This window comes from Lacerta agilis, chromosome 1 (genome assembly GCF_009819535.1).
Source record: "Lacerta agilis isolate rLacAgi1 chromosome 1, rLacAgi1.pri, whole genome shotgun sequence".
Classification (NCBI taxonomy): domain Eukaryota; kingdom Metazoa; phylum Chordata; class Lepidosauria; order Squamata; family Lacertidae; genus Lacerta; species Lacerta agilis.
In genome coordinates this window covers 46,984,674-46,999,572 of record NC_046312.1, presented here as the reverse complement: position 1 = coordinate 46,999,572, position 14,899 = coordinate 46,984,674, and the positions used below count along the sequence as shown (strand labels likewise).

General features: G+C 41.2%; 1 protein-coding gene across 22 annotated transcripts in view; it reads left to right on the top strand.

Annotated features, from left to right (window-relative positions):
• The window catches only part of GPHN (gephyrin), a 235,191-nt gene that overhangs the window by 31,520 nt on the left and 188,772 nt on the right, over positions 1-14,899 (top strand). For all 22 annotated transcript variants that reach the window (XM_033147666.1, XM_033147695.1, XM_033147633.1 and 19 more), the window contains exon 2: positions 5,217-5,295. In XM_033147666.1, coding sequence (XP_033003557.1) covers positions 5,217-5,295 — 79 coding nt within the window. The remainder of the gene's footprint in view (positions 1-5,216; positions 5,296-14,899) is intronic.

The following is a 14,899-nucleotide window of genomic DNA, read 5'->3' as shown; positions in this document are numbered from 1 at the left end:
CAGATACATAACTTGGGGTTGGGGATACTCCTGGCTCTATCTTTGTCACTGGAGACCTAAGTGGCTTTGGTAGCCAATAGTAATTCCTGCCAGCTACTGCTAGTGTAGCAGCTTTGGCTGTTCCTAGATTTGGATACGTTAGCCTACAGTACTGCAGGCATTGGTAACCGCCAGACTGGATTATTGCAGTGTATTCTATGTTGGGAATCCTGGAAGCTATAGTAGCTAATGTGGAATGTTGTGGCAAGGCTGTTGAAGGTGGTGTGTAACACTTGTGCTGGAAAAGCTGGATTTGGCTGCTGTTATTCTACTGGGCCAAGTTTAAGGTCTTTCTGCTGTGCAATGAAAGAGTGTGTTTGACTTCTGATTTTCTTCTGCAGCTTCAGCTATCTATGCTGAATTGAATGATATGGTTTCTTGGGAGTTGCAGAAGACAGCACCTAAAAGAAGGAAGTGGAAAATCCCGGTTCAATTAGTGGAACTCTGCTCATAGTTCCTAAGATCTAGGGCATCACCTTTCTAAGTTAAAACAGCCTTTACTCTCTTTTTGTTTTCAGTCTAGTGTGCAAATAATGGCTATTATTATTATTATTATTATTATTCATTTGAATGTACTCAGTTTTGAGTCGTGCCTCCAACTCCAGCATGACTTATTGTGTATAGGAAAGCACAGTTGCATTCCAGCGTAGCTGAGTTATGAATAAAATTAAGATTGAGGAACACCAAATAGGTTCAGTGGCCCTTGGCCACAGAAAATGTTGCAAGGCTTAAGAAATACATCATTAGAAACAGTTGTAATACACTGGGTCAATGATTACAAAAGATAAATGTCTCATTTCATTATGGTTAGAGAATATGACACAGCCTGTGAAAAACAGAATCTCAATCTGCAGTTTCTTGTTTCTCCGACTGTGCTTAAAAACACTTTGGCTCTGATCCAGTTAGCCCTCTTATTCATATTTTTTTTGTCCTGGTTTTGTGCACGTACAGCAGGACTAAAGTATTCCTGAGCAGCATTTCCCTCTGTTGAGTGCTTCTTCTGGCACCTTCCCACCCCGAAGGAGCTTCCTGTGCAGTATGTTTTTTATGGGGGCGTGCTACTTGGGGGGGGGGGAGAAAATAAAAGTAGTATTGAGGAAGGGTAGGAAATAAAAATCTTGAATGAATGAGTGTGTGTTTATGGCTTACAAAGTGTTGGGGAATGGTCACCAGGTGAGAGTATGGAAACTATTAACTAGCACATACACCTGGCAGCTTGTTTTGCTGCCTCCATTGCAACCTTAAGTAGCTGGCCAGCACTAGTACCCCTTATTTTGGGTAAGGGGCTTGAGAAGGTGGTGGCAGTCAAGCTGCAGACTCTCCTGGAGAAAACTGATTTGTTTGCAGATTCAGACCTAACTTTGAGACAGAATTGGCCTTGATCACCCTGATGGATAATCAGTTGTGCTGTGGGGTGCTTTAGGTCTGTATAGTATCTATATGAAGTCACTGGAAGCAGTCAGTAGGAGATTTGAATATTAAGCAGTTTATTTTGATTTGATTTGATATTTGTGTTCTACTTTTCAAACAAACAAACTACTCAAACAGTTAATATAATTCAATGCAAACTGATCGTGATTTAAAATATCAGAATTGGCTACTGAGCACCAGCCTTGCTCCAGTTGGCATACTCTCTCTAGGAAGCTGCTTTTATACCCAGTGCAGAAGCACATTTCCAGGAACAATATTTTTCATAGTTTTCAGTATCCACTTCTTTTTACCCTCAAAGAAAGAAATCAGTCACTTCTATGCTGTTTTCATTGTGGTGGGGCAACAGATTCCATAGAAGAGCCAAATAGTCTATGAAATGGCACCCACCCCCTTTGTCATTCTTTCTGCTGCCTTCCACATATTGGGAGCTGAGAATCTATAGTGGAATGCTTGCTCATGTACAACTCAGAATGTTGATCTCAGGGTTTTAAATTGTGTAGGGAGCCTATGAGTAGAAATTCTCCACTCTGCAGAAGCTCAGCTATATATAACACATGGAGTGAGTAGCAGGAGTGGCAATGTGACAGAAGGATACTAGAAACCATCATTTTTTAATAGAATAGAAAATATTGGAACAATGGTGAAATAATGCATAAGCTTTGTTCTCTGAAATATATGGATGTCTGCATTTTTAATTTTAATACTTTTTTCCACACAAAAATTGCTTCCTGCTGTGCCCAAAACTACTTTCTTCAGGAAACTGCTAGTGCTGATACACTTGCAAATTATTTGCCAATGATATTAACACCATGAACCACCAACAGAAAGTAAACACAGATTGAATGCTACTGGTAAATGTACAATAATTTGAAATATGTATAGAAAAGTTATATGACATATCTCTGGGAGAACAAGATGCTGTAAAATGGTGAACTGAAAAAATGAAAAGGTGCAATACATATTTTATGGGTGTATGCAAATTTTATGATGCATATTTTAAAATAATTTGTAGAAGAAAATTTCTCTGATTTTTAAATGAAAATCATTTTTCATGCATCCCAGCTATGTATGTTAATAATTGCAATGAGTCATTAATACAGTTTATCTTTATATCTTGTATATGTGTGTGAAACTGTGCTTAGTTTTCTGCCTTTATCTATTACATGCGTTCATAATATTAGAGCCTCTTTGGGTGACAGTATGATCTAGTTTTCAATAGAACAAGAACATTACAGTGAATTTCTCTTCTGGGCTGTTCTCAAGGGCATTGGGAATTGCTTGCTTTGCTTGATGTTTACACACTATAAGCTCACATCTACTTTAGGTGTTGAGTGTTAAAATAACATTCCATACACCATGAGACCTACAGGTCCAGCAAGTTAAATTAAAAATGCTGGAAACATATTCCAAACTTGCAAATTGTTAAGGGAAAGCCTGCCTGTACGCCCTACAATTGCTATCCTGTATAGTCCCTTTCTTTAACTGTTGGAAAGAGCACTGCAGAACTGTCCTACCTGCTTCTCCTAGCTTTAAGGACCAGGGGGCAGCTGAGGCAGCAAAAAAGAACTTTGATAATCTCAAAGGAACTTCACAGTCACCATTTGTTCTCAAATGCCAGCATTGTCCTTGGTGGAGTGAGCACAACCCTCCATCATGCAGACAACATATTGTGTGAGTTTGGCTCTTCTTATAAGCTCCTGATGGCTCAGAGGCTTGGTTCATACAGAGGCATGGTCTTCCTTGTTCATTTTGTGAGGAAAATTTGATAGTTCAAGTAATCCTGGGGGGTAGACTTTAATATGACTGCCACAGTTTAGCAGGACTTGAAAGTGCCAGAGCTTCAGATTTTAACCAGAATGTTGGTTTCTCCAAATGTCAACAGTAAGATTCCATGTAATAATGGAATCTGGGTATAGTACTTCAGCTGAGGCCTAGATGATGCTGAATAGAGAGGCTCTGTTGCATCCCCTTTTATGCATACTAACCCTCAGTAATTCACTATAGCAGTTATGTTCCCTTCAATTAAAATAGCCCATAAAGAAACCTCAGCTGGAGGCTGTACTGTACCTTGCTTCCTTAACGCATAGACCAGGCATGGGCAAACTCGGCCCTCCAGATGTTTTGGGACTACAATTCCCACCATCCCTGACCACTGGTCCTGTTAGCTAAGGATGATGGGAGTTGTAGTCCCAAAACATCTGGACGGCCGAGTTTGCCCATGCCTGACATAGACTATAGCTCTTCCCCCCAACTTCCTGAATTTTGCATATACATTTTTTTCTTTGTAATGAGTAATATGTTTATGCTTGGCTTTGAAACATTGAGATGTAAGAAACACAAAATGAAATTCAGCAATTATCTAGGTCATTTTGAATTTTAATCTTATACTCTGTGGGATTGATAGTTTTGTCCCAGTTTTATGTCATCAGCAAATTCTATGTGGCCTGGGGTAAGAACAGGTGAAATTAAATGTCCTGGCAGCTGCTGGGGTTGGTAAGGACATAGCTACCTACCGAGACAGAATATTGGCTAAAAAGTAGGTGTAAGGTTTGTGTGATGGTGCCTCACGAGTAACAGAGTAGGAGCCCAAACAGTCTTTTGCAGTTTTATTGTGCAAACTATTTACAGTGCAGAGCTACAAAATATATGTCTGTCTCAGTTGCTGGCAGAATCCGGGAGTGGCCCCTTCCGACTTCTCACCCAGCATAAGAACTTCGGCTCCCCGTCTCCTCCTACCCTCCTTGCATTTCACCCCTCTGCGCAACTGGGGTGACAGAAATGGCGTGCCTCCCTCCTGGCCAGCCGGGCGAGGTGAGCGCAGGGTCTCAGCAACATCCCCAAGCCCTCCCTCCGCCAGGCTCCCTGTTTGTCGCTCCTGGCTAGAAGAGACGCTGGGGCTCTCAGTGGCATCCCTAAGCCCTCTCCCCGCCAGGCTGTTTCCTTCCCTCTCATCCCCACTGGAAGTGTGGCGGCTTTCCCTGCTGGAAGAGGTACTGCTGCTCAATTGGCGCTGGGGCTCTCTGTATGCTAACGGACCCTCCGTTCCCCTCAGCGGGCCAGGTGGTGGTTCCCTGACAGTAGGCAAAGCTAAGTCACCAGCAAACTAAAAAGCTCAACTCTATAGAGTCTATACCAGGGGTGCAGAACCTTTGGGCTTCCAGATGTTGGTCTCCCATCAGCTCCAGTCAACATCATCAATGGCCAGGGCTGATGGGAGCTATAGTCTAGGAAATCTGAAGGGCCACAGGTTCTACACAAATATGTGAAGGCCACTCCCAGCAATACTGTAGGATTTTTTTTTTACTGTCATAGTTCTTTCCACCCCAAGTAACTTTTACCGTTAAAGTATGTTTTCCTGACTTGCTCCCTACCACTTTAGATCTAAACATGATGGGCATGTACTTCTTTTCATGTCTCTGTCTGTGTTGTGTCTAGTTTGGTCCTCAAAGTGTCTTCTCCTGTTTTAAAAGTTTGTTAGGGTTGTCTAACTGTTCAGAACCAAAGAAGTTTGCAGTATTTTAATTCCTAGATGAGGCATTTTCTATTCTTGGTATTCAGTATCCTGATTTTGACATGGTGTTTTTTCAGTCAGCATTGCTTCATATTCATAATCTTTAGAATACAGTAAAATACTGCAGTCTTTTAGTAAAATTTTACCATAAGACCAACATCATTTAATTTATTTGAAGCTACTATACATGTGTAACATATTTTCATCTCTTGTATTTCTCTTTCTCTTTTTTTAGTGAGTGACAGTTGCTTCAGGAACCTTGCAGAGGATCGTAGTGGGATAAACCTTAAAGACCTCGTCCAAGATCCTTCTTTGTAAGTATCTATCTCAATGTATGAATAATGGATTTCTAATTGAGCCACAAATTGATAACGGATCATCTGTAAAATAAATGAACACACAGAAAACCCAAACATTACCACCTCAATAGGTCATGCCAGAGGGATGATTGTGTTCTCAACTAAGTCTTACAATACTCAGTTTCATGCTCAGTCTATAGTGAATAGGAAAATAAAATCTGATAACATGAACTTATTTTCCTCTCATTTTAAAAGAAGACTGCCACCCAGCCATTAATTTTCTGTTGTACACTACAAGTGGAATTGCAACTGACTTTCCAAGCCATTAGGAGTATTGTGTGTTTTATATGTGTAAATCCCACTATTTCCATGTTTTCATCCTGTAACGTTCCATCCCTAGCAGTGGGTGTGACATAGCTGCTGTTGGTAGGAAAGGAAAGGAAAAGGTCCAGCTCACCTGAACAGCCAATTGAAGTCCAGCAGGCATTCACTATAATTTTTGTGGTGGTTGCCATTTTATCACTCTATTTATTTTTTTGATCTCTTGATTAATTAGCACTAAAATGCTTTTCTGGCTATGTTTTTAAAATGAAAGAGTGTTGTAGTGTTATAATGTTAATTACATATATTAAAAATTATTTTAAATAACCCTTTCTGGCCAGTGCCATTATTAACCAAGTTTCTAAAATGGTGGTGAGCATACAGCATTACTATTATTATTATTTTTAAAAACTTATCTGTTTACCACCATTTTAGCAATCTGGATAATAGTGGTTGAAACAAAATAGAAAATTCTTTCCAGTAGCACCTTAGAGACCAACTGAGTTTGTTCTTTGTATGAGCTTGGTATGAGCTTTCATGTGCATGCAGATATCTGAAGAAGTGTGCATGCACACGAAAGCTCATACCAAGAACAAACTCAGTTGGTCTCTAAGGTGCTACTGGAAAGAATTTTCTATTTTGTTTTGACTATGGCAGACCAACACGGCTACCCACCTGTAACTGGATAATAGTGGTTGTGTTTTTTTCTTCTATAGCACATTTTCAGTTTTAAAAAAGCTGAAAATAGAAAAAAAGATAACCACCTCAAAGGTTTTATATTGAGTTGTGATATTGTAGCCAATATCTTCACTTTCCTGGTACTTCGTTGCCTATGTGAAAAGTCCACCTTTTTTAAAAGACAGAAGATTAGTATTATGCTACTTGTCTTTTGAAAGAAATTGGACTTTTGTGGGCTGAGAAAAGATGAAAGAATTTTAGGGTATGTGCAGGACAATACAATGATTGGATGGCATTGTTTGGATGCCCCTCAAAAAGTGAGTATATAAACCATGACAATTAACACTAAGGGCAGTATTCAACTGCATTTTTGTGCTAGTGCAAGGGTATTCCCCCCCCCTCCGTCCCCCATGCTATCCCCCAATCTGGTCTGAAAGGTTGCGGGGGAAACCCAAAACAGATTTAGGAGGTGAACAGTGGGAGGAGTGGTGGACCATTCTGCTGTGTAAGGAGGGATTATTGTACTGATGGAATGATCTGCTTAGCACTTTGTTGAATACAACCCTAAATGTCTAGTGTGGAGATACCTGAAGAAAGAACACACAAACACCTGATTTATAGGTTCTGCCTGCACTGGCATAATTAAGTCAGATATGTTTTTCCTATAATTGCCTTGAACCAGCAAACTTTGCCTAAAGTGTGAGGTTTAAGCATTCTTATAAAGCTCAGTAAGTGTTTCATTTTCATAACTCACTATAAAACTCTGGATTTACTTATCCTGCCTCTAACAAAGAGCAATGTTTGCTTTAATTAGCTTCTCATTAAAAAAATATTTTTAGTGACTCACCAAATTTAAGATTAAGTTGTTAGCAATTTCTTCCCAAGACAGTTTTCCAGCCAGAAATTTGAGTTTCAAATGGGTCGGCCTGGAATTGTGGTGAGAGCCAAGTGTTGCCCCCATTACACTAGGCAAAATGCACCTCAGCCATTGGCAGGCTATGCAAAATGATATGCATTGATGGTTTTAATGAGGCTAATATTTTTTTTTTTAAAAAAAACACCACACAGTTATTCAGCTATCCAAGTCTGAAACCTTATTAGTATTCTAAAGGTCATAACCAGGGTTTCAGTTTAGGACTGGAAACACATTGGAAGTTAGGAAAGCTGTTATAGTAGGAACATGTGACGTTATTAAGGCACAGATAAAGAACCTAACTGGCACATTCTGCATCAATTTCAGTTTTCAAAGCATCTTGAAAGGCAACCTCTTGTCAAGCATATTTCATTAATCAAATCGTGATGTGATTAAAGCATGTGTTGCCACAGCCAGATATGTCTCTTACAGAAACGAGCACAGCTGGTGCACCAGGCTAAGCCAGGCAAAAGCATACCTGGCAACATCCATCACTTGGTTTGTGGATTCAACTAGATCCAGGAACCACCTAGACCACAAACCGTACTTAATTTCTCTGTATGTCCCCCTCCTGCGGTATTTGAGGATGTGCTTGAAAAGTGGTGGGAAAGGGTAGCTGATAAACAAGGGACTGATACTTTTAACAAGGCATTGCATAGCTAAAAGCCAGCTAGGTACTTTGAATGTTTCATTCCTATCTTATTGAGAGTCATATTTCATAATATTTCCAGTGGGGTTTTTTTTGGCTTTGTTTTCATTTAAAAAAAATCTACACTAGTTTTTTTCTATTAATTGACTAAGAAATATTTTTTTCAGCTGTGCTTCTGTGACTTCAGAATTGTGGAAAAGCATATAAAAATAGCACAGAACATTTTAGTGCCCTCTGTGTGTCTCTTTTCCCCCCTCTCTGAACAGATGGGGAGAAAGAGGGAAAAAAGAGTAGGAAAAATAATTTTAATTTCTAATAGGAGGCAAGCCAGGTCAAAGTGTCTACTGACATGGAGAAAATGCAAAAGAGTGCACACCATCTGTACCCAGTCATGAATATCTTAGTATCTTTTCATCTATGGAAAAACAGAAACCAAGCCTGTAAATGGGGAGTCCTAAGCCCAGAATTTATAGAATGAGACTGAGATCTTACCTCAGAAATATTGTGATACCATTGGGCAGCCTTGATCCACCCAGAGCACAAACTCTGCTTAGTCTTTCCAGCAGTCCTACAATACTACGAGTCCTACAATTTTCATCTCCCCACTTATAGCCATAATCCAAGAAGAATATACACACACTGAAAAATATGACAGTGAGTGACAAACTAAAATGATAAAAGTGGCTAGGGACCCTGGTGAAAAGGAATACTTATACTGTAGTCATTTGCTTGCTTGCTTAAAAACTATGCACTGCCATTAACACGTCTCAAGGCATTATACAACAATAAAATCGGTTCCATTAACATTTCACACATATACAATAAAACAGGAAACTAAATCACTGAGCAAATCTTATTTAAGGTCCAGTAAATGTTTGACTTATTCCTACTCTGAAAGTTTGGTAAATGTTAGGGCTCAACCAATAACTGAATGCAGCACATTCCCATGCATGTTTGCTTGGAAACAGGTCCTACTTTGCACAATGTATCTTAATTCTAGTTAAGTTTTCAACCTTAGATTATTCCAGCAGTCTGGAACTTCTGCCCTTTCAGCCATATTAGACCCACCAGGCATCTCCATTTGTCTCCAAAGCAATTTTGGGCAAAACACACTCATCTAGTTGTGGGTCAGTTAGAAAGACCACTATGCCAAAATCAGAGATAACATCAGATGGTGAGAAATGCAGTCTTTTACTGTTAAAGAGCAATCCTAATTATAGAATCATAGAATTATAGAGTTGGAAGGGACCCTGAGGGTCATCTAGTCCAACCCCCTGCAATGTAGGAATCTCAACTATAGCACCCATTGGTAGGGTAAAACTAACGTGTCTCACAATGGTCTGAGGTTTGTCTCTGGTCTTATTGCTTTGGTGCTTAGCACTAAAATAGGAAAATAAAATCCCTCTGGTTGTGTCAGGAAACCCCCCTCCCCAAGGCAGGTAGCACCCCGGGATCGTTTGCAGTACCGGGAACCTCCTCCGTTGTTCACCAGCTCGTCATCCCCCTCCTCAGGAGGAAGCGACCATTCCTCCAGTGGGTAGGGGGAGTTGGAGGCAGGAAGCCGGCGCAGGGGCTGTGAGCAGATCACAGAGCCTGAGCACCAAGGGGAGAGCGGGGAACAGGGACAGTTTCCCACGCTCCGAGGTCGCAGACAGGAAAGACGTGGAAGGGGGAGGCGGGGGTTCAGAATCCCGTGCCTCTTTTGCTGGACAAAGAACCAGAAGGGTTCATTCCTGGACTCTGCAGAGGGTTGAGATGGATGTTTGAACTTTTGCTCCACTGTAAATATTTTGCACAATAAAGAACTTAGTTTTAGAAGTTCTGCGTTTGGCTGATTTCTCATGAGCAACCACTGAACGTCCTTACAGGTTGCTTTTAAGAGATTCACTTAAGAGCAGAGGCACCTTTTTAGCCACACCACTCCAATGCTAGTCTGCACTGACTACACTGACTTGTAGTCAGTAGGGTTTCAGGTTGAAGTCTTTCCCAATCCTACCCAAAGATAACCAGGAATTGAACCTGGGACCTTTTGCATGTAAAGTATGTGCTCTGCCACCAATCTACAACTCTTCCCTCAACTGAGGAATAAGCATGTGTTAATCAGGGAAGACAGCACTGAGCTGACAATGAGGCACTCTCTTCCCACAACTTATCCAATAGGTGTTCAACATCTTCAGTGGGCAGAAAAAAGGCTGAAATCCATCTTGGAAAGACATCTGAAGGGATAGCTTGATGTTCAACTTGACAAGCAACACCAGCAGATAGACCACATAGGGTGGGCAATGAATCAGGCTGTCTTCTGTCAGACCACTGAAGAAGTGTGCATGCTCACGAAAGCTCATACCAATAACAAACTTAGTTGGTCTCTATGGTGCTACTGGAAGGATTTTTTTTTATTTTTTATCTTGTTTTGACTATGGCAGACCAACATGGCTGCCAACCTGTAACTTATCAGAACAATCATTCAGGGACCAAGAAGAGGACAAAGTCCTCACCAAGTCCCCCCCCCCTTAGTGGTCTTTGTGATTGAGGATCCCTGAATACCTTTCTCAAAACCCACTCCTTTACCCTTAGATGCAACTATTTCAGCTGATTCTTTGTTGATTTGCAGTGAAATGGTGCCCTCAGTCGATGTTCACTTTCCTTGTATCACGGAACACCTTAATTACTGTATATTCTGGCATATAAGACTACTTTTTAATCCAGGAAAATCTTCTCAAAAGTCGGGGGTCGTCTTATACACCCAGTAGAGAATCTGCAGTCAAGTATATCTCAAACTCTATATTTTAACTGGAAAAGTTGGGGGTTGTCTTATACACCCAGTCATCTTATACGCCGGAAAATACGGTATATGGTCTTCATATACTTCAATATATGGAAGGCCTTTCTTGATTTCTGCATATAATGGAAGAAATCGCCTACTACAGTCTTAGTGTGTAATGTCTCATATTTCTCCAGAAATACATCTGACCTCCAGCCTCTTACCTTCAGGCATAACTGGATGAACAGAAAATCACAACCTCTTAACTTTTAAAAATTCCACAGAGGCACATCTTTTTGATTTCGCCTCCACTAGGTCATTATGCCTCCTCATGTAGCCTGATTGTTGTGCAGCTTACTCTTTTACAGTGTGTTTTCAAGCTCCATAAGAACTGTCTCATTGAATTGTCTTCTTTGCTCACCTGGTTACTTGTAAGAAGAAGAAATTGCAATTTTTTGATGTTTTCTGAGTTCTCAGATTCCTTATTAGTCATACACTAAGGTTGCTTCTAGAAAACCTGTTTGTTGAGAATTCATCCTGAGTTCCAGTTACAGGTAGGTAGCCGTGTTGGTCTGCCATAGTCAAAGCAAAATAAAATATCTGAAGAAGTGTACATGCATACGAAAGCTCATACCAAGAACAAACTTAGTTGCTCTCTAAGGTCATCCTGAGTTGTTTGTGTGGAGGTTAGATGGCACTTGCTATTAACTGAGCAATTTATTTTGATTTCTTTGTGATGTTGTCTCAAGCAAGCATTATCATATACTTTCCAGTGGATTTCCCCACAAAAGACTGGTTTTTTGGTGGGGCAGGCAAGGTTTCTTTGTAAAGAATCTCCAACTGTAATTGCACAATCTGAGTTTGCCTGTGTGTGATTGTTGCTGGGGATTTTTTTTAACGCATGGGATTCCTTCTGAAAGCACCCTAAACCACAAGAACAATTTTGTAGCCTGTTTGTTTCCTGTCATCCTGCATTGTTCAAGCATTCCTATCTAAATCTAGATGATTAAAGGAATTCATTGCTTTGGTTTACAAATTTGCCTTTGTCAGAGTATCCTGGCTTTTTCCATTAGAAGAGCAGCTATATCTACCGCCTTTGAGGAAAGGACCCCCATACAAGAAATATTTGCATCTACAGATGAAGGGTGGTATACAATATATATAAGAAATTTGATAAATAATGTGGAGTGCTGTTGTATAATTGGAAATTAAGCCAATTCCTGCCAATTTATTAACTTCCACCTTTTAACATAGAAATAGGTAAACTGTTGCAGTTTTCTTTTAAAAACTGGTGGCTATTTCTACTTGGATGGACCTTATTTTGGTTTGTTAATTCAGGAAGGTGTTAATTTATTGGATAAAATACTTTTTGGTTTCATTGGCCTTTACTGGTTGACTCCTTTTGGGGAGGTAGCCGTGTTGGTCTGCCATAGTCATATTTCAGTGTATCTGAAGAAGCGTGCATGCACATGAAAGCTCATACCAAGAACAAACACAGTTGGTCTCTAAGGTGCTACTGGAAGGATTTTTTATTTTTTATTTCCTTTTGGGGAGTTTTGGTCTTTTCAGGAGTGTGTGTGTGTGTGTGTTAAATCTTACAAAAGGAGCTATCTCTCCCTATATTTATTTTTATTGTAAACTTGTTCAGGGTTTCCCTCAGTGTCATTTTAAACACACAATTATGGAATGAAATTGTGGGAGAGAGAAAATTAAACCCAGATTTATTATTTATTTTTTTTACTTATAAATCCAAGAGTTTGTAGCAGGAGACTACTTCTAGGAGGTGAACAGATTTGTCTCTGCATACATTGCCTTTTGTACTGTAAAACAAAATGGTCAATTGTTTTCTTCCTTTTGTGTTTATATAATGCAAAACCCTGTACCAAACAAATCATTAAAATAAGCACATGAGACAAAATGGTCATAAATACATACTGAAAAATTTGTTCAAAACACGGGAACTTGAGAAATAAAAGTCCAGGAATTTCTATAAGGAAAATACACTTGAAGAATTCACATTTCCCTTGGCACCAGTAGTTCCTAGCTTTCAGCTTTAACATCAGTTCAGCTGTATTTAGAATCACCTTTAGTTGTAGCAAAAGTCCAAATAGCACTTATTTTGAATTACAGGTGGGTAGCCGTGCTGGTCTGCCATAGTCGAAACAAAATAGAAAATTCTTTCCAGTAGCACCTTAGAGACCAACTGAGTTTGTTCTTGGTATGAGCTTTCGTGTGCATGCACACTTCTTCAGATACCAAATTTTGAATTTTCTTCAGATACTTATTTTGAAGTTCATTTTTCATGATGCCTTACTCGGTAATCTCAAATTCCCCCAGCCCTCTTACCTTACAATTTGAACTTCATTATTATTATTACTTAACTCAATTTCAGAGAATTTCTGCTGTGAAAAACCTATAAAGTTAAGTTTCCTTGTTAAGGAAAAACCAACATCCATCACATATGGAACGGAGGGGCATCTCTACTTCTACACTTATGCTACCAGTGAAATTTATCACCACTTGGGGGGGGGCTGCTTTGGATAATTCCCCAGTCCTTTGGAGCTGATTATGGGACCACAGAGCTTTATTGTTGTTTAGTCATGTCCTACTCTTCGTGACCCCATGGACCAGAGCACGCCAGGCACTCCTGTCTTCCACTGCCTCCTGCAGTTTGGTCAAACTCACATTACTAGCTTCGAGAACATTGTCCAACCATCTCATCCTCTGCTGTCCCCTTCTCCTTGTGCCCTCCATCTTTTCCAACATCAGGGTCTTTTCCAGGGAGTCTTCTCTTCTCATGAGGTGGCCAAAGTATTGGAGCCTCAGCTTCAGGATCTGTTCTTCCAGGGAGCACTCAGGGCTGATTTCCTTAAGAATGGATAATCAGTGCATAGGAAGTAGCCTTACTTAGCTTTCTCTTCTTGTCACACAGCTAAAAGAGCAAAAACACGAAGATGTGGAATACCTGCCTTACAACCACTCTATATTCCCTTTGTCACTTCTCCACAGTCTACAACCCACTGAAAAATGTGCATTTTCCAGATTCCTTCTTCATGTAGCCCTGGAAGATGCTGTAAATCAGGCTTCCTCAACTTCAGCCCTCCAGATGTTTTGAGACTACAATTCCCATCATCCCTGACCACTGGTCCTGCTAGCTAGGGATCATGGGAGTTGTAGGCCAAAAACATCTGGAGGCAGGCGCGGAGGAAGCCTTCTCGCTACCCGGGGTGGCGCGTCGTGATTTGATGATGGACTGCACATGCGTGAGCACTCCATCGTCAGGCCGCTTCTGTGGCGACCTTTCGAGCTGCAGACCTAAAAGGCGGCTTGTGGGGCTGCCGTGCGCGATCGGTGGCCCCACGAGCCGCCTTTTCGCTCTGCGCCTCGCAAGGTCACCGCAGAAGCAGTGGTGGCAGCCCGGCGATGGAGTGTGCACATGCGACATTTCGCGCAGGCACACTCGTCTGGGTCGGCGCTGCTGCTTCCGCGGCAACCTTGCAAGCCACAGAGCGAAAAGCAGCAGGGGCGGGGCAGCCCCATGAACCGCAGCTCCAAAGCGGCGCTGGCGGGCGGGCCCCGGGGCGGAGCGGCTTCACTCCACGGCTTGCGAGCAGGCCGTGGAGCAGGTTTGTGAGCAGCCTGTGGGGCGAGGCTGCCTCGCTCCGTGGCTTGCTCGGGGCCTGCCAGCGGGGCGGGGCCGGACCGGCCCAAGTGTCACCCCCCCTCCCCTGGAAAATGGGGCGGCTCGCCCCCATTGCGCCCCCTCGTGACGCCGCTGTCTGGAGAGCCGAGATTGAGGAAGCCTGCTGTAAATGATAGAAAGAAGGAATAAAATCTGGGAATTGGAGTTGGTAGCGAGATGGTTAGTGGTGGTAGTTTATAGATGGTAGTGATAGGGGGCAAGATTTGCCTGATAGTTCACTACTTGCTAAATGCTACACTGCAAGATAAGGTTTTGAAATCTTTTTATTAATTATGTTATTCAGAAAACCAAAACATTGGGAAGTTAGGATTGAAAAAATGATGTCCTTTGGCAGGTACTATAACTGTAGCTGGTTTGCAGTGGAAAGAGAAACTTCTCCAGCAAAATTTCATCAGCTTTGAAGAATATCATTGTGAGTTTGGAAGCATACACTTTTGGCTGCTTAAAATAAGAAGCATTACAGCTATGAAACACAACTTGACATTTATCCAGGATAGTAATATGCATGAATAAGCATTTCAAGTCAGGTGATAGGGCTTGGAGAAAAACCAAGTGAGGCTTTGATTGCCGCTGCAAGGGATAGCATTGCTTTTT